Genomic DNA, 15,626 nt, shown 5'->3' with positions numbered 1-15,626 from the left:
TATATATAATTAAAAAAATAATATGAGAGATGGGGTGAAGATGGGGGAGTAGGGGTGTGGGTAGTGGAATGAAGATAAGGTATGTCGGAGGATAGACAAAATGTCATTTATAAAACTTTTTTTCTCTATTTTTACTAGCGAAATCACTTTTCTTATTTTTAAGAAATTTGTTAAAGTTTTGACCATCCTAAATTCTCAATATGAGAAAATCAAAAAATATTTTTAAGAAAATTCAATTTGCCATAAAGTTAGGCATAAATCACTAACATTAATTACCATGTGCCAAAAACAGGTCCTCACCATCACGTGCAATTCACATGTATACTTGTAATGAATACCACAGTGTAGTATTTTCCTTCTTACTCCATACACCATGATAAATATTAATGCTACTCTACGTTTCTGACATAAAAAACTAAAAAAAACAAAACAAATTATAATATTACTAATATAAAACTAATAAAAATAACTCATTAATGACAAGCCATGCACTTGTTATTACTCCCCCAATAAGTACCTCCACTTTCTCCTTACTTACCCTATTAGCATTTCTCCATTTCTACTCTCTTCTTGTTCTTCATCTTTCTGTTCAAAAATTGAAAAAAAAAATATGTCTATAACTACTTGGATGCTAATTTGCATTCTTCTCTCTTTTCTGACGTCCGCCGACTCAAAGGTCTCCGGTGTTTACACCGGTAGCCCATGGCAGGACGCCCACGCCACCTTTTATGGTGGCTCTGATGCCTCTGGCACTATGGGTACGCATATTTCTCTCTTATTTGTGTGTTTTATGAACGATTACATGTAATTATATTTTATAGGTGACTTGTAGCGTAAATGTTATTTTGTTACGTTAACGGTTTGAGTTGAGATAATATAACAGTAGCATTTTTTTGTGCTTCTCAACATATTTATAGCTTATTTAATTTAAAACTAAAAATTTAAAAGTGGCTTAATTATGTTACAAAACTTAAAAGCCAAAAATTAAACTTATTTAATTTGTCTGATGTTTTCTATGTTTGTTTTTTTAAAACCACCAGGAGGTGCATGTGGATATGGAAATTTGTACAGCACAGGATACGGAGTGAACAATGCAGCATTAAGCACAGTTCTTTTTAATAGTGGGCTAAGCTGTGGTGCTTGCTTTGAGATAAAATGCACTGATCAGAAATGGTGCAACCCGGGAAACCCATCCATTCTCGTAACGGGTACAAATTTTTGTCCACCAAATTACGCTTTGCCAAATGATAATGGAGGTTGGTGCAACCCGCCCCGGCCCCATTTCGACCTTTCCATGCCTGTGTTCCTCCAAATCGCTCAGTACCGTGCTGGCATCGTACCAGTTACCTATCGCCGGTTAGTCGCACTTTTAAAATACAGTGATTAATAATCTGATAAAAATGATAACTAACATGCTAGTATAAATAAGATTCAATTATAGTATAAAAATTTCTTACGTAAAACTTAAGTCAAAAGAGTTGATTTAATTGGTGCAACTAGTGTAGATGCACTCACTATTTTTTAATTTATTATTATATATAACTCATTTATTTATATGATCGAATAAGAAGTTTAAGTTATATATATGAATTGCTCGTATGGATAAGAAATTTACACCGTAACAGCAATTTTACATGCTCCTTATTTTCAAGATTATAAATTTCATCTTTTGTGAACATATATATTGTAAATATTGAATTCCTTTAGCTTTTTCCTAAATTTATTTTTTTATATTTTGAACTTTTCCTTAAAACTCCTTGCTTCGATCAATCATTGCTCTAATCATCAAATGGACGATGAAATATTTGTCTTTCTTCATATCATTTTAATTTTGGAAGTCAATAATTTTATAAGTGAAGCTATTAAACTCAATCATTTGTTGCCACTAGATATATAACTATTCTGTAAAAATACTTGAAAACGCATTTTAAGAAGATTTATCCGTAAATATCACCCGATACTATAAATGTATCTTTAACCATTTTGTTGTAATAACAGGGTTCCATGCAAGAAACAAGAAGGAATCAGATTCACAATCAACGGTTTCAATTATTTCAATATGATCATAGTGACTAACGTGGCAGGTGCTGGTGACATCCAGCAAGTTCAAATCAAAGGTACTAACACTAAATGGATAATTATGAGTCGAAACTGGGGGCAAAATTGGCAATCCAATGCTTTGCTAGTTGGTCAAGCACTTTCCTTTAAAGTCAAAACAAGTGACCATCGTTATGTTACCTCATACAACGTGGCACCTTCTAATTGGCAGTTCGGTAAGACTTATCAAGGCAAAAATTACCGAGTTTAAATCAATTAAATAAAACTACCCACAAATTGAAGAGAAATAAATTACCACTTTTTTTCATACCATATACTTATTTAGTATACCATTTCCGCTACCTTCAATATTTCTCTTTTTTAAATGGGAAGAATTATAGGTATATGTGGAATTAGATTATTTTCGTTTTATAATTTTGTAACGCCCCTTGATCTTTTTCTTATGTGAGAGAATCAGAATTGCCCGTTTTCAGACCTAAAGTTGCGTTTATTTCATGTGCGATTACTTTTTTTTAAAATACTTTTAATGATGATGTGTAAGTTGTGAAATGAAAGATTTTATTTATAGATACTGATGTGGTAGAAGAAAGATTAACATTATAAATATAGCCCGCAGCTCTATGCGATAACACATATGTAATGGGAATAATTATGTATTGTTCTATGAATAGGAGAATAACATACAACAACAATAACAACCCAGTGAAATCCCACAACGTGGGGTCTGGGGAGGGTAGATTGTACGCAGACCTTACTCCTACCAAGGTAGGACGGCTGCTTCCGAGAGACCCTCGGCTAAAAAAAAGCGGAAAAGGGGGTCAGATAAAGTTAAAAAAATTCAAAGCGCTATAGAAAAATAAATCACGAAGGCATCACAGATAAAATAGAGTAATCAAAAGTACTGAAAGCAATAAATAGTAGCAGAAATGAGAGTACAAGGAATTGTAATGTGCTAGTGCGCCTATGAGTAGGGAAGAATAACGAGACTATGTACTAGCCTTCTACCCTAATGTGGGTCCTCCACAGCCTCCTATCTAAGGTCATGTCCTCGGTAAGCTGTAACTGAGCCATGTCCTGTCTAATCACCTCTCCCCAATACTTCTTCGGCCTACCCCTACCTCTTCTGTAGCCATCCATGGCCAACCTCTCACACCTTCTCACTGGGTCATCTGTGTCTCTCCTCTTCACATGCCCAAACCATCTCAGTCGCATTTCCCGCATCTTGTCTTCCACCGAGGCCACTCCTACCTTGTCCCGAATAGCCTCATTTCTAATCCTGTCGCTCTTGGTGTGACCACACATCCATCTCAACATTCTCATCTCGGCAACTCTCATCTTTTGAATGTGAGAGATCTTAACTGGCCAACACTCTGCCCCATACAACATAGCCGGTCTAACCACCACTTTGTAGAATTTGCCCTTAAGTTGTGGTGGCACCTTCTTATCGCATAGCACTCCGGAAGCGAGCCTCCATTTCATCCACGCTGCCCCAATACGATGTGTGACATCATCGTCAATTTCCCCGCTGCCTTGCATGATAGACCCAAGATACTTATAATTTTCTTAGGGATAACAAATTCGCTTGGTATATAAATATCAACCTTTAGAGATAATGTATATGTGCCATTAAATTTGTTAAATGTATATGAGCTGCTCAAATTAGCTAAACGTATATGTGTCCCTAAATTAGAAAAAAAACCTCAAAATTAGAGATTTATATATAAGTCCCGAAATATATATATACAAAAAATATATATTTAACTATTTAATCTAAACCTTAGCTGCGAGGACAATTATTTTTTCAACATTAGGTCGCCTTGTAATTATGATTTGATATTTTCTACTCCACTTGACTTTTCCTTTAATAATTACTTTGCACTAACGACAATTGAAAAAAAAAGTTACACCAATACATAAAGCTAATGTAAGTATTATTTCTTCTAATACACTTTAGCTATCAAACGACTCCTTAAAGCTAAGTGTAGGCAATTTTATTTAAGGATAGTTTGATAGATTATATCAGCAAAAACAATGCATGCATTAACGTTGTGTATTACTAATTAACAATTTCTACCTCGAATTAAGTTTTGCATATCCATCACCAAAATTCATTAATTAATCTGGAGAGATTGTGTGTCAACTGTCACCCAACATCTATCGAGTATTTATAGACGTCAAAGTCCACAAACTTCTTTTGCGTTTGAATCTCCAATTAAGCTACGGTAAGATAATGACGGTCCATAGAGGGGCAAAGGTTGTAAGCCGAGCCGCATCCGATCTCTAAGTCATCTCCATATTCGTCTCACTGGACTAAAACTGACCAAAGACGCTCTGATACCATGCAATGACAGAATGCGTGCAGGAAGACAACTTATTATTAATGAAGTACGAAAGCTGTTACATAGAGTTACAGAGGAAAGACTCCTAAACGAACTGAAATAAAGTAATCTAAACAAACAATGACTGCTAAAATAAAGTATCCTAAATAAACAGGGACTGCTCGACTGCACAAGGACTGCTCGTGATGTGCCAATACAAAGATACTATATACAAGCACAAGTTTCTTGTGCAGTATGTCAAAATGTCTTGTGCATTTGTAATAATTTCAATGATCAGTTCTTCCATTCAAAAAGTGTTAAATTTTGTTGGCTAATTTTGACTATGGATTCAATATTTGCCTGTTACCCTGTTTATTGTAATCCATCATCTCCATTTCAAGGACCATGATACATAAAACATGACGAAATATCAAGATTCAAATAGAACACTATACGTTGCTGTAAATAGAACACTCTAGCTGTAGGTAAACTTCCATAACTAATAAACTGAACGCACATAAATCTATTGTTCAACCATTATCCAACAGACTAAAACACATCAAATAAAAAAAAAGAGAAGAAGAGGACAAGCTGTACATCTTTGTTGAAGTGATTTTCTTAGTTATATGCCAGAAGTTCTAGAAGGAAGAGTACTAGTAACTGGCACACCAAAAACTTTCTTTCCTCTTTCTATGAAAGAAGTGAAAGTGAAGGTCTTGGATACTTGGACTTCGCGGGGGTCTCTTCCATGCTGCTTCTGCAGGACTTCTTGAGCGCAAAACTTGATCGACTATGCTGATTTACCTGCCGGACTTTCTTATCATTTTTCCCCTCATCCTTGGACTGCTGAAGCTGTTCTAAAGCTGTTACTACTTCATCCATTCTTGGCCTTGACTTGGGGTCCATCGATATGCATTGAAGAGACAGGATAGCAACCTTTAAGGCATGGTTGAGTGAATATTGTCCTTCAAGACGGGCGTCTAGAACACGGAATACTCTACGTTTATTGGTCAAATAAGGTTTTGCCCAATCAACAAGACTATGTTCCCCCATGGGTCGATTCTTGTCTATTGCTTTCTTACCAGATAGAATTTCTAACAGAACTACCCCGAAGCTGTATACATCACTCTTGGCAGTAAGATGGCCTTCCATGAAAGAGAAAAGTAATCAGCTCAGAGCATGAACATTCTTATACACATCTAACTATTTAAGAGGTGAAACAAAATGTAAGTGTGATATATTCAGTTCAAACTAAATTTTAATTTATAAAAAAAGAACATGTTCATCTGTTCTAATACTCTCATCTAATCATAGAACTCTGTGTCCAGATACAATAAACAGGACGAGATGAGTATATGAGAATGTACGCATGAAGTTCATCGTCTGTAGATTGAGCCATGTAAAAGGAAATAAATAATACCATGAGATGGTGAACTAACTTGAAATGGAATTGGGTAGCATGGAGACAAACCTGTGGATAGATACTCTGGAGCAGCATATCCATAAGTTCCCATAACCCGAGTAGACACGTGGCTCTGATCACCTATTGGACCATCTCTGGCCAACCCAAAATCAGAAAGCTTGGCATTGTAGTCCTGTCAAAGTAGACCGTAAAATTGAGTATCTAAAAACATGATAGACTTCGATATCACTCATGTTTTAACAGGACGGACAGAGTAAAGTGACCCTTTGAGATGATATTCACATACCGAGTCCAGCAGAATATTAGAAGTCTTGAAGTCTCTATAAATAACTTTTGTTTCAGCATTATGAAGAAAGGCAAGACCCCTTGCAGCACCAAGTGCAATTTTCATACGAAGGCTCCAAGAAAGTGGTTGGTAGTATGAACCTCCTGACTCAAATAAAAAAAAAAAACATATCATCTAGGGACTGCACAAGCTTGTTCGGATGAACCATAAATAATTACGCAGGCGGAAGAATATAAAACAAATGCAGAACTCACTCCTAAATAGATGATTCTCCAAGCTACCCTTGGGCATAAACTCATAGACCAAGAGCCTGTGCTCTTCCTCTAAGCAATAACCGATCAATTTGACAAGATTTGGATGGTGTAGTTGCCCAAGATAATTTATCTCAGCCTGCAAATTTGTATGGTCGAGATCATAAGGTATGTTACATATAATAAGCATCATTCATTTGTAGCAAAATGCTATACAAGAAATGAAAGCTAGAGCCTAGATGCAAATCAAGTCATCGTATTCATCACGATTTTATTGATCAGATTTGTTCTTTTCCCAAATCTACATGAGGTTACCTAGCAAAATCCGGTACTCTCTCCATTCCAATTTGTTTGTCTTACTTTCCTTTTTAATCCATTTTAAAAAAGAATGACTCTTTCTCTTTTTGAAACTCTTTAAATCAACGTTCCTCCTGACACGTTTAAGACCACGGTATTATATGATATTTTGCTACATTCAACATATCTTTAATTTAAGACCACCAGATTCAGAAGTCTTCTTTACACTCTTAAACTCCGTGTCAAGTCAAAACCAGATAAACAAATTGTAACGAAGGAAGTAATAAATATACTTTAAAGAACAAACTGTGCAGATAACCCACAGAACAATGATTTCACAGTATCAACAATGTTTTTTTAAAAAAAAAAAAAAAACTCCAGCTGCAGAGCAGCTCCAAGTAGAACAAACTTTCTACTCACCAGCCATTCCCTGTGCCCCTGCCACCCTTCTTGGTTTAACTTTTTCACAGCTATCACAATTCCTGTGCCAGGCTTTGATGCTGCAAGAGTATGCTCGTCGACCCACCCCTTGAAAACCGAACCAAAACCTCCTTCTCCTACTACACTGTCAGGACGGAAATTTCTGGTTGCAGATCGAAGTTCAGCGAAAGTGAAGCTCCTCAAGTTGGAGGACTGCAAGATCTCACCCTCACTCCGATGAGTCGGGGGTATGGAAGCTGATGAGCGCTTGCTATTCGAATTACTAGTATCGGTACCATTTCCACTGGCATTTCTTGAATCCAACCCTAAAAGAATCCATTTACAATCAAACAAAAGACAGTAAAAAAAGAATCAAAATGTACATCCAACAGTAGAAAGCAATTCTACTACTAATCTCCACTCTCCAAGCAAATTTCTTACATAAAACAGAAACCTTTCAAAAGGCAATATTATTGTTCTTTGAAGCACACAAATTTAACCTTCTTTGCAATTAACCAATAAATGATAGACAATACATTAGTTACCCATAAAACCTTACAGTGACCAGAAACAATATTTGGTCTCCATTTCTTCTCATTCTCCCCTGCAATGATCCCCACCTAGGGCATTTTCCTTGTTTTGATTCTTCAATTTTTGAAGCAAGCAAATACTTTAACTCACTAAAACACTCAAATATAAGAAATGCTTGCAACTGAAACTCACTAAAACACTCAAATATAAGAAATTCTTGCAACTGAAGTAGGATAAATCAGTAACAGTACTAGAGCTAACAAATCATACCTTTCAAAAATAAATTACTACATAAAAGATGGTGAACTTACTATACCTGAAACAGTATAAAATGTTGTCTCAGCCTTGATTTGGTTGCTTAGACAAATCCCCATTAGAGCAAAACCCCCAAAAAGATACAATCTTTTTAGCTCCACTAGCCACCAGAAAAATAACAAAAATCAAGTTTTCATCATTATATGCACAAATAAACACCAATTGTTACTTCAATACAAACTCCAAAAGGTCCTGAACCCCAGATCTAGTGTGAACCCAAGAATCTTCCTCTTCCTCTTTCTCTACATCAAGAAATGACAGCAAATTTGGAGATAAAAAGAAAAAGATTGAAACTTTCTAATGAACAGGGCTGTAATTGTTTAACCCTGCTTTGATATGAATGAAAGAAAGTATGACAAGAAAGTTGGAAGTAAAAGGACAGAGGGAAAAAGGGGATTTATTGCTTTTCTTGATTTTCTCTATGGTACTTATGAAATGATTTTTTTTTTTGGACTTTTTGTTAGTAAAAACTGAAAAAGCCACAGATTAGATAGTTGACTTTCTTTGTAGGTTCTTTGTCTTTACTAGTAGCAGCACAGGCTACAGAGTAGCTAGGAACAAGCAACCAAAAGAGACTGAAAAATTAAACAGGGGATTTAACTAGTTAATCAAATTAAAAGACTGTTAATGGCTGAACTTAGAGTCTATTTGAATTAGCTTATAAGTTGTTTTCGGTTTTTTTGAGTGTTTGACTAGCCAATTTAAAGTCATTTTGTATTTAAAATAAGCCTAAAAAAATAATTAAATTTGTTTGAATTAGCTTATCTAAAATAGTTTATAAGCTGAAAAACAACTTATAAGCCAAAAAAATAAATTGGGTTATCTCAGCTTTTTTTAGCTTATAATAAACAGTTTTCAGTTTACAAACAACTTAATTTTTTTATCCAAACAGGCTCTTAGTTTCAACATTATCTGTTGTTGCTTAGCTGTTGGATTTTTGTCTGATAATTTGATTGGGTTGCTAGATTCTCACTAAGGCATATTTAGGATGAATATGATTCTTTGGCTTTAATTAGCATAGTTTAAATCCTACAAAGCAAATGCCTTTTGGTTCCACAGTTTCTACAAACAAATGTGCTCTTTATTTTTGGTAATCATTAAAGTAAGATTTAAGTAAACGTATGTGCTAATCTTGAGAAATACTATATCATTATATAACTTAACATATTATAATAGGTTTTTAATGGAGTTATCGATTTTAGGTAATAATCAATAATTATTTAATAAAGTTACTTGTACATCAACAAACTCACACCTTGTTTAGATGGTTGTTATCCGTTGTATTGTATTATATTATTTGTTTAAATACGGTATTTTATTTGATTGTTACTTAAATTCTATTATATCGTATCGTTTAAATCCATTATTAGGTAATGATGAAAAGTCTCACTTTATGTAACTACCGATTTGATGTGATCGCGTCATTACCTTAATATTTTCTTCTCATTTTGTCTTTATTTTTTATTCAATAGTTATATTTTATCTTTTATCCTACATTTTCATAAAAGCTCTACCCCGTATCATATTTCTCTTGTAAGTTTATCATTCAAATCATGAATGTGTGACATTATGTAACGATGGAGAACAATACAATCTATCCAAACACTGTATTCATTAAAACGATACAGTACGATACAATACAATACAATATGATATATTATGAAACAACACGTAACAACCATCCAAACAAAGTGTCAATGTAATCTATGGAATAGGTCTGAGAAAGATAGAGTGTACGAAGATCTTACCCATGCATTGAGGGTAGAAATGTTATTTCGGATAGATCCTCAACTTGAGGAAAAAAATAGTTCAAAGCAGTTTGGAAAAGAAATATTGACATGGAAGGAGTCATGACAAAATACTATAAAAAACTATGAAAAAACATTATGTACAGTAACTACAACAAAATAATAAGATAAACGAAATATAAGAAACAACAAATAGAAACTATATGAGTAGTCATGCGACTGCTAATATAGAATGATAAGCGGTATGAAGTTCTACTACCTATAACTTTCTACCTTAATTTGTGTCTTTCATAATCTCCTATATAAGGTCATGTTCTCATTAAACTGAATCTATGTCATACATGTCTTCTCTAACCATCTCTCTTCAATACTTCTTTGGTATATCTCAACCTCTTCTCAAAACATCCATAGATAACCTCTCGCACCTCCAAGTTGGGGCATCCATGTCTTTCTTCTTCATATGCGCAAACAATCCCAGCCTCACTTTCTGCAACTTGTCTGGTCTCCATCAGAGTCAGTCCCACATTGCGCTAGATATCTTCGTTTCTAATCATATCTCTCCTATTGTGTTCATTCATCCATCGCAACATTCTTAACTTCACAACTTTTAGCTACTTCTAAATGTGAGAGTTCTTAACTGCCTAACATTGTGGCTCCTAAAACATAGTAGTAGCCTGTTTGGATTGACTTTTAAGCAGCTTATAAGTTGAAAACTGCTTATAAGTTTTTAAAAAAAATTAAGTGCAGACCAACTTTTTTTTTGACTTATAAGCTGTTTTCAACTTATAAAATGCTTAAAATAAGTTCATCCAAATAAACCCAACTATTTATTGTGGCTTATTTTAAACACAAAATGACTTTAAGTTGACCAGCCAAACACTAAAAAAAAAACTGAAAAACAAATTATAAGCAGTTTATAAGTCAATCCAAACGGCCTCTAGATCTAACTACCACTCTTTAGAACTTGTCGCTAAACTTCGATAATAAGTTTTTATCACATAAGACTCCAAATGCAGACCTTCATTTTACAAGTGTTAAATAACGTGACAGTATAAATATATTTTTATACTATCAATTCAAATTCTTAGAAGTTGTTTGGTTTAAAAGCAATTTTTTGGGGTAATGATTTAAAAGCAAGTTATGAAAGTATTAACTATTATGTATATACTGTATAGAGATTGTAATTTAGGAGTTTAATAAAGCATCGATTGTAATGTACAAATTAGTTATTAGTCCCTTCGTTCTTTTTTATTTGTCATAATTTCTTTTTTGAGAGTTACACCATATAAAATTTAATTAATATTTTAAGATATATTTTTTTATCATATTGATATAAAAAAAATTGGAATTTATAATACTTTTTTTATAGTTTTTGAATATCTAATTTTTTATTTTAAAATACCAAATCAATATAATCTAATTTAACTTTGAAATTTAGTTAAATTGACTCTTGAAAAACTCAACGTGACAACTAAAAAGGAACTGTGAGATTATTGAAAATTTGATTTGTACCAAAAATACTATGCAATATATATTTTAAAATAATTCTTTTATATAAACACATATTATGCATCGACTAAATTAATATAAACATTGAATGCGAATAAATTTATAATCTTATTTCACTTTTCGGATCATATAGTAATCATGAATAGATTATAATGCATATATAAATAATCATGTGTTCATTAATAACAAAGAAATTGTTACGTAAATGTAATTGCTATGCTTTGCATAGTAATACAAAAAATATTATGTAAGGATTTATTAGTTAAAGGACATTCTTATAGACCTCTTCAACTAAATACGATATTATTTTAGGTGAAGTTTGATGTTGGAATTATTTTTCTTAATTCTTCCTTCCAAAAGACCCCATTTCTTTTAAGACAAATATAGACCAACCAAAATTTATTGTCTAGTAGTACCCTAATAAATATATGGCACATGAAGCAAAACATAATAGGTTTTTTGACAACTACGCTTACCATATAATAATACAGCCAAATTAATTCTATGAATAAAATGTTTGTTCTCCAATCATAAAAAAGAACACAAATGTAATAATATTTAGGAAAAACAACAACAAATATTTGAACAAATAGACTAAGAGCCCGTGGATTGGCTTATAAGTTATTTATAAGCTATTTTTAGTTTTTTTTAGTGTTTGACTGGTTAACTTAAAATCATTTTGTACTTAAAATAAGTCTCAATAAATAATTGAGTTTGTTTGGATGGACTTATTTTAATCAGCTTATAAGTTGAAAATAATTTATAAGTCAAAAATATAAGTTGAGCTGCATCTACTTTTTTTTTAATAGAGAAACTGCTAAACTTCAGTCTATGTTGTTTACTGGTAACACAATTATCACAAAAGGGTAGTGAAATCTTTTTGAGCCTTGGAAGAAGCTTTTGCTCAGCAAGAATCTTCAAATCTCGTTCCCACATATGATCAAGTTTACGATACCACATCATCGTTGATTCTTCAAATGAACTTACTGACGCGGTTGATGCTTCTCCTTCTTGGTGTGTTTCACCTTTAAGCACATATAGATTTGCAACAAGTTTTTCTGCTTTCATCACTATAAGCTCTTCTTTTGATATTTTCACGACTCCACCATGAGTCTTATATGAACATTCATTATCATCTAATTGTCCCAAAGACAATAGATTATTCCTCAAGTCTTTTATATGTCGTACCTCCTGGATAGTGTGTACCGCGCCATCATACATCTTTATTTTGATGGACCTAATATCAATAACATCCAAAGCATGATCGTCTCCCATGAACACAGACCCTCCTAATATATGATTATATTGATGGAACCATTCTCTCCGGCAAGTCATATGTCATGTTACTCCTGTGTCCATGATTCAGACATCAGTGAAATATTTTCTTCCTTCATTATTTGATATTGCTTCACTACATAAAATATTGCCATCATCCGAGGTACTTGCAACATTCCCTTGAGCATTTGGTAACTCAGGGTGTTCACTCTTCTTCTTGAATCGATAATCTTTCTTGCTACAGTTGTAACACTTGATATTCTTCTTACTTCTTGATTGAGATCTACCATGATTGTGACTCCCACTAGGCCACGTTCCGTTGGTTTTCCTCTCACCATTATCAAAGCTTCAGTTTGCTGCGAATTTGCTTGTCTGTCTTTCTTATTTTTGCGTCGATTTTTTTTTTCTAAGACAGTGGCTACAATTTCATTGAAAACTAGACTATCCGTAATGTTTGTCACGTTGATGATGAGTTGATCATACGAGTCAGGCAGACTTTGAAGTAGAAGCTCCGCACGTTCAGTCCCCTATATTTTGCAACCCATTATTATAAGTTGCGAAAATAGAGTATTCAAAGTATTGATGTGTTCAGTAACTGACATGGACTCTGCCATTCGAAGAGTATACAATTTTCTTTTTAAGAAGATTTTATTATGCAAAGACTTGACCTCATACAATCTCATAAGAGTATCTCATATTTCTTTCGTCGTCCGTTTTTCAGCCACACTAGATAACAATTGATTAGCTAGTGTCAAATGTAAATCAGCAACTGCGTTGCTGTCTATGTCGTTCCACTTGTTGGCATCAATAATGTTACATTCCGTATTTTTGCATCTTGGATTATTCGTAAGCTAACGGTTATAAATTCAAGGACTTTTAATTTTGAATTTTAAAAGGACATAATTTGTTGTAGATGTCAAGTTATATGAATAATTTATGTGTAGTAAAATACATCTCAAGAAGGACCCTTAAGCCAAATCAAAATAGAAGCCATCAAATATGTTTTTCTTAAAGTCACGTTTCGGGTAAGCTGACTTTGGGAGGCCATAACCTCTTTATAATTTGGGAATTTGGGAAAACTCTCAAAATGAAAGTTGTAGGTAATTGAAATATCTTTCCAACCATAGGTCGTGGGACGAAATGTGATTTCTAAGTAATAAGATATAGACATTTTAAGTCTGACAGACCAAACTAAATAGTGAATTCGGCCCAACCCAATTCTAATTCGGGTCAGGCCCAATACCCACGAAATTAATCTAATTCTTATATCTTCCTTCATACTTTAGACTAAGAAAATATCCAGAAAAATTTCCAGAGAGAGAGAGAGAGGGGAAGTTCTTGAGAGAAAAACCAAATCCGACCAAAATTAAAGCCCCGAATCTCAAAGCTCTTGAAGAGAAAATTGTTGTACGTCGCATTGGCTTCAATTTGAGCTAGATATCATCCAATAAGGAGAAGATTTTATGTGGTGCTGCAAATTTAAGGTAATATTAAAGTCTCCTTTTCATTGTTAACAAGTTTAGTTAGAGTTTTAACGGATTAGAACGGAGAAAATAGTGTTATAAACTAGTTTGGTGATTTGTTGAGATTTATAGGTTAAAGGGTTGTTTTAGGTAGATTAAATGGATGGAATTAGCTTAGTGATGATGTATAATAATGGTTGATATTGTTTTGATGTTGTTGATGAGTTGTTGTTCTTGAATTTGGAGGAAAAAGGTGTATGAAGATTGTGAATGTTCAAACCCGTTTTTGGAATTGAGTAGCTGGTAGTAATTCTGGAATATCTCATTGTGTAGACCTTCGATTTTAGATATTAAACATGTTTTGGAAAGCTAATACACGTACCTACAACTCTTATGTTTATGTCTTAGTCTATATCTGCTGTTATTATATCGAAAACTGAGGATGAATCATAAGTCAAATTCTGTCCAGATTCTGGATTGAAAAATCCTTCATGTATAGCTGTTCATATTTTGATGATATCTCTTTGTAGAAAATGATTTTTGAGTTGATTTCTTTTGCGTTGGAAACTTAAGACAGAGATCTAAATGTTTCATGAGGGTCATAAAGTTCAGTTTTGCCATTTTCATTTTCAAAATTTAGATACAACATGAGGTACTTGACTTTCCGAATTTACTGCTTTGGTAACATGAGTCGGGTGGAAACATTCTAGGCTTATTGTCAATAATAAATCTTATTTTGTGTCAATATTTTGGATTGTTGATGTTGCTTGATGATTACATGGCTGGTTTGAAAGTGGGAAAAGTGAGCGGTATAGGGGAGGTGTTGTCCTATTTTTTTAGAAATAACCTACTAACGATAGAGTACGTTTTATTCTTGTTCATAGCTTAACCATAGTGCTTAACGTTTTAATATAGGTTGAGACAATATTGGACAGCATATACATATAAACACTAAAGGTATGTAAAGTTAATATTTTCTTCTTTTGGCATGATCCATGTGAAACGAACGAATGACGTATGCTTAAATCCCAAAGAAACTCTTATTCGTAGATACACTCGGATGGCTAACGTTCTTGATTTTCAGAATTTATATTGTTATGTCTTGACTCATGTGTATGATTCCATCCATCCTAGTTGGTATAACTCATGTTGTGTTATAATTCATATTTTAGTATAATCCATAATTGGTGTGATTCATAATGACTATTGTCTTGGTTTTCAAATGATGTACTGTTTTGCTTATTCTATTAAGTCTCCGATAATGATCAAATTTCACAAGGTTGCTAATGATACCTTATTCGTGCATATTGTTATGGTATTATTCACCGAGTCCTACGATAGGCCGGGTATGTTATCATATATGGATTCCACTACATTATTCACCGAGTCCCTTACTAGAGGGCCAGGTACGTGATATGATAATATGATATTATGATGATATGACGATATGATTATGGCACCGAGTCCTATAATGGGCCGGGTACGGTATTAGTGTACACTACTCTATTCACCGAGTCCCTTGCTAGAGGGCCGGGTATGGTATATATATACATATAACGATATATTGATATAATTGTGACACCGAGTCCCCTAACAGGCCGGGTATGATATATGATGATGATATGCATGTATTCATTTCATAAGACACAGGTATAGTGATTAGCTCCTGAATCTTTATTGCAGATGTGATCTCTTTTACGGTATTTTATGCTTTACATACTCGGTACATAGT

The 15,626-nt window shown here is 33.6% G+C and overlaps 2 protein-coding genes across 2 annotated transcripts; one reads left to right on the top strand and one right to left on the bottom strand.

The window, feature by feature from the left end:
* The first annotated feature begins 568 nt into the window (after positions 1 to 568).
* Positions 569 to 2,523, top strand: LOC129876589 (expansin-A9-like). Its single transcript, XM_055952058.1, has 3 exons — positions 569 to 758; positions 1,041 to 1,356; positions 1,999 to 2,523. Exons 1-3 carry the CDS (start codon positions 611 to 613, stop codon positions 2,306 to 2,308), a joined length of 774 nt encoding a protein of 257 aa, XP_055808033.1. The 5' UTR covers positions 569 to 610; the 3' UTR covers positions 2,309 to 2,523.
* Positions 2,524 to 4,858: 2,335 nt separating this feature from the next.
* Positions 4,859 to 8,367, bottom strand: LOC129876535 (probable serine/threonine-protein kinase PBL11). The gene is made up of 6 exons (XM_055951991.1): positions 7,901 to 8,367; positions 7,054 to 7,379; positions 6,340 to 6,475; positions 6,086 to 6,228; positions 5,848 to 5,971; positions 4,859 to 5,521 (listed from the first exon to the last, which is right to left on the bottom strand). Exons 1-6 carry the CDS (start codon positions 7,956 to 7,958, stop codon positions 5,067 to 5,069), a joined length of 1,242 nt encoding a protein of 413 aa, XP_055807966.1. The 5' UTR covers positions 7,959 to 8,367; the 3' UTR covers positions 4,859 to 5,066.
* Positions 8,368 to 15,626: the final 7,259 nt, after the last annotated feature.

This window comes from Solanum dulcamara, chromosome 12, assembly GCF_947179165.1.
Source record: "Solanum dulcamara chromosome 12, daSolDulc1.2, whole genome shotgun sequence".
NCBI classification, from domain to species: domain Eukaryota; kingdom Viridiplantae; phylum Streptophyta; class Magnoliopsida; order Solanales; family Solanaceae; genus Solanum; species Solanum dulcamara.
The sequence above is the reverse complement of the archived record's forward strand: the minus strand, read 5'-3'. Positions and strand labels throughout refer to the sequence as shown.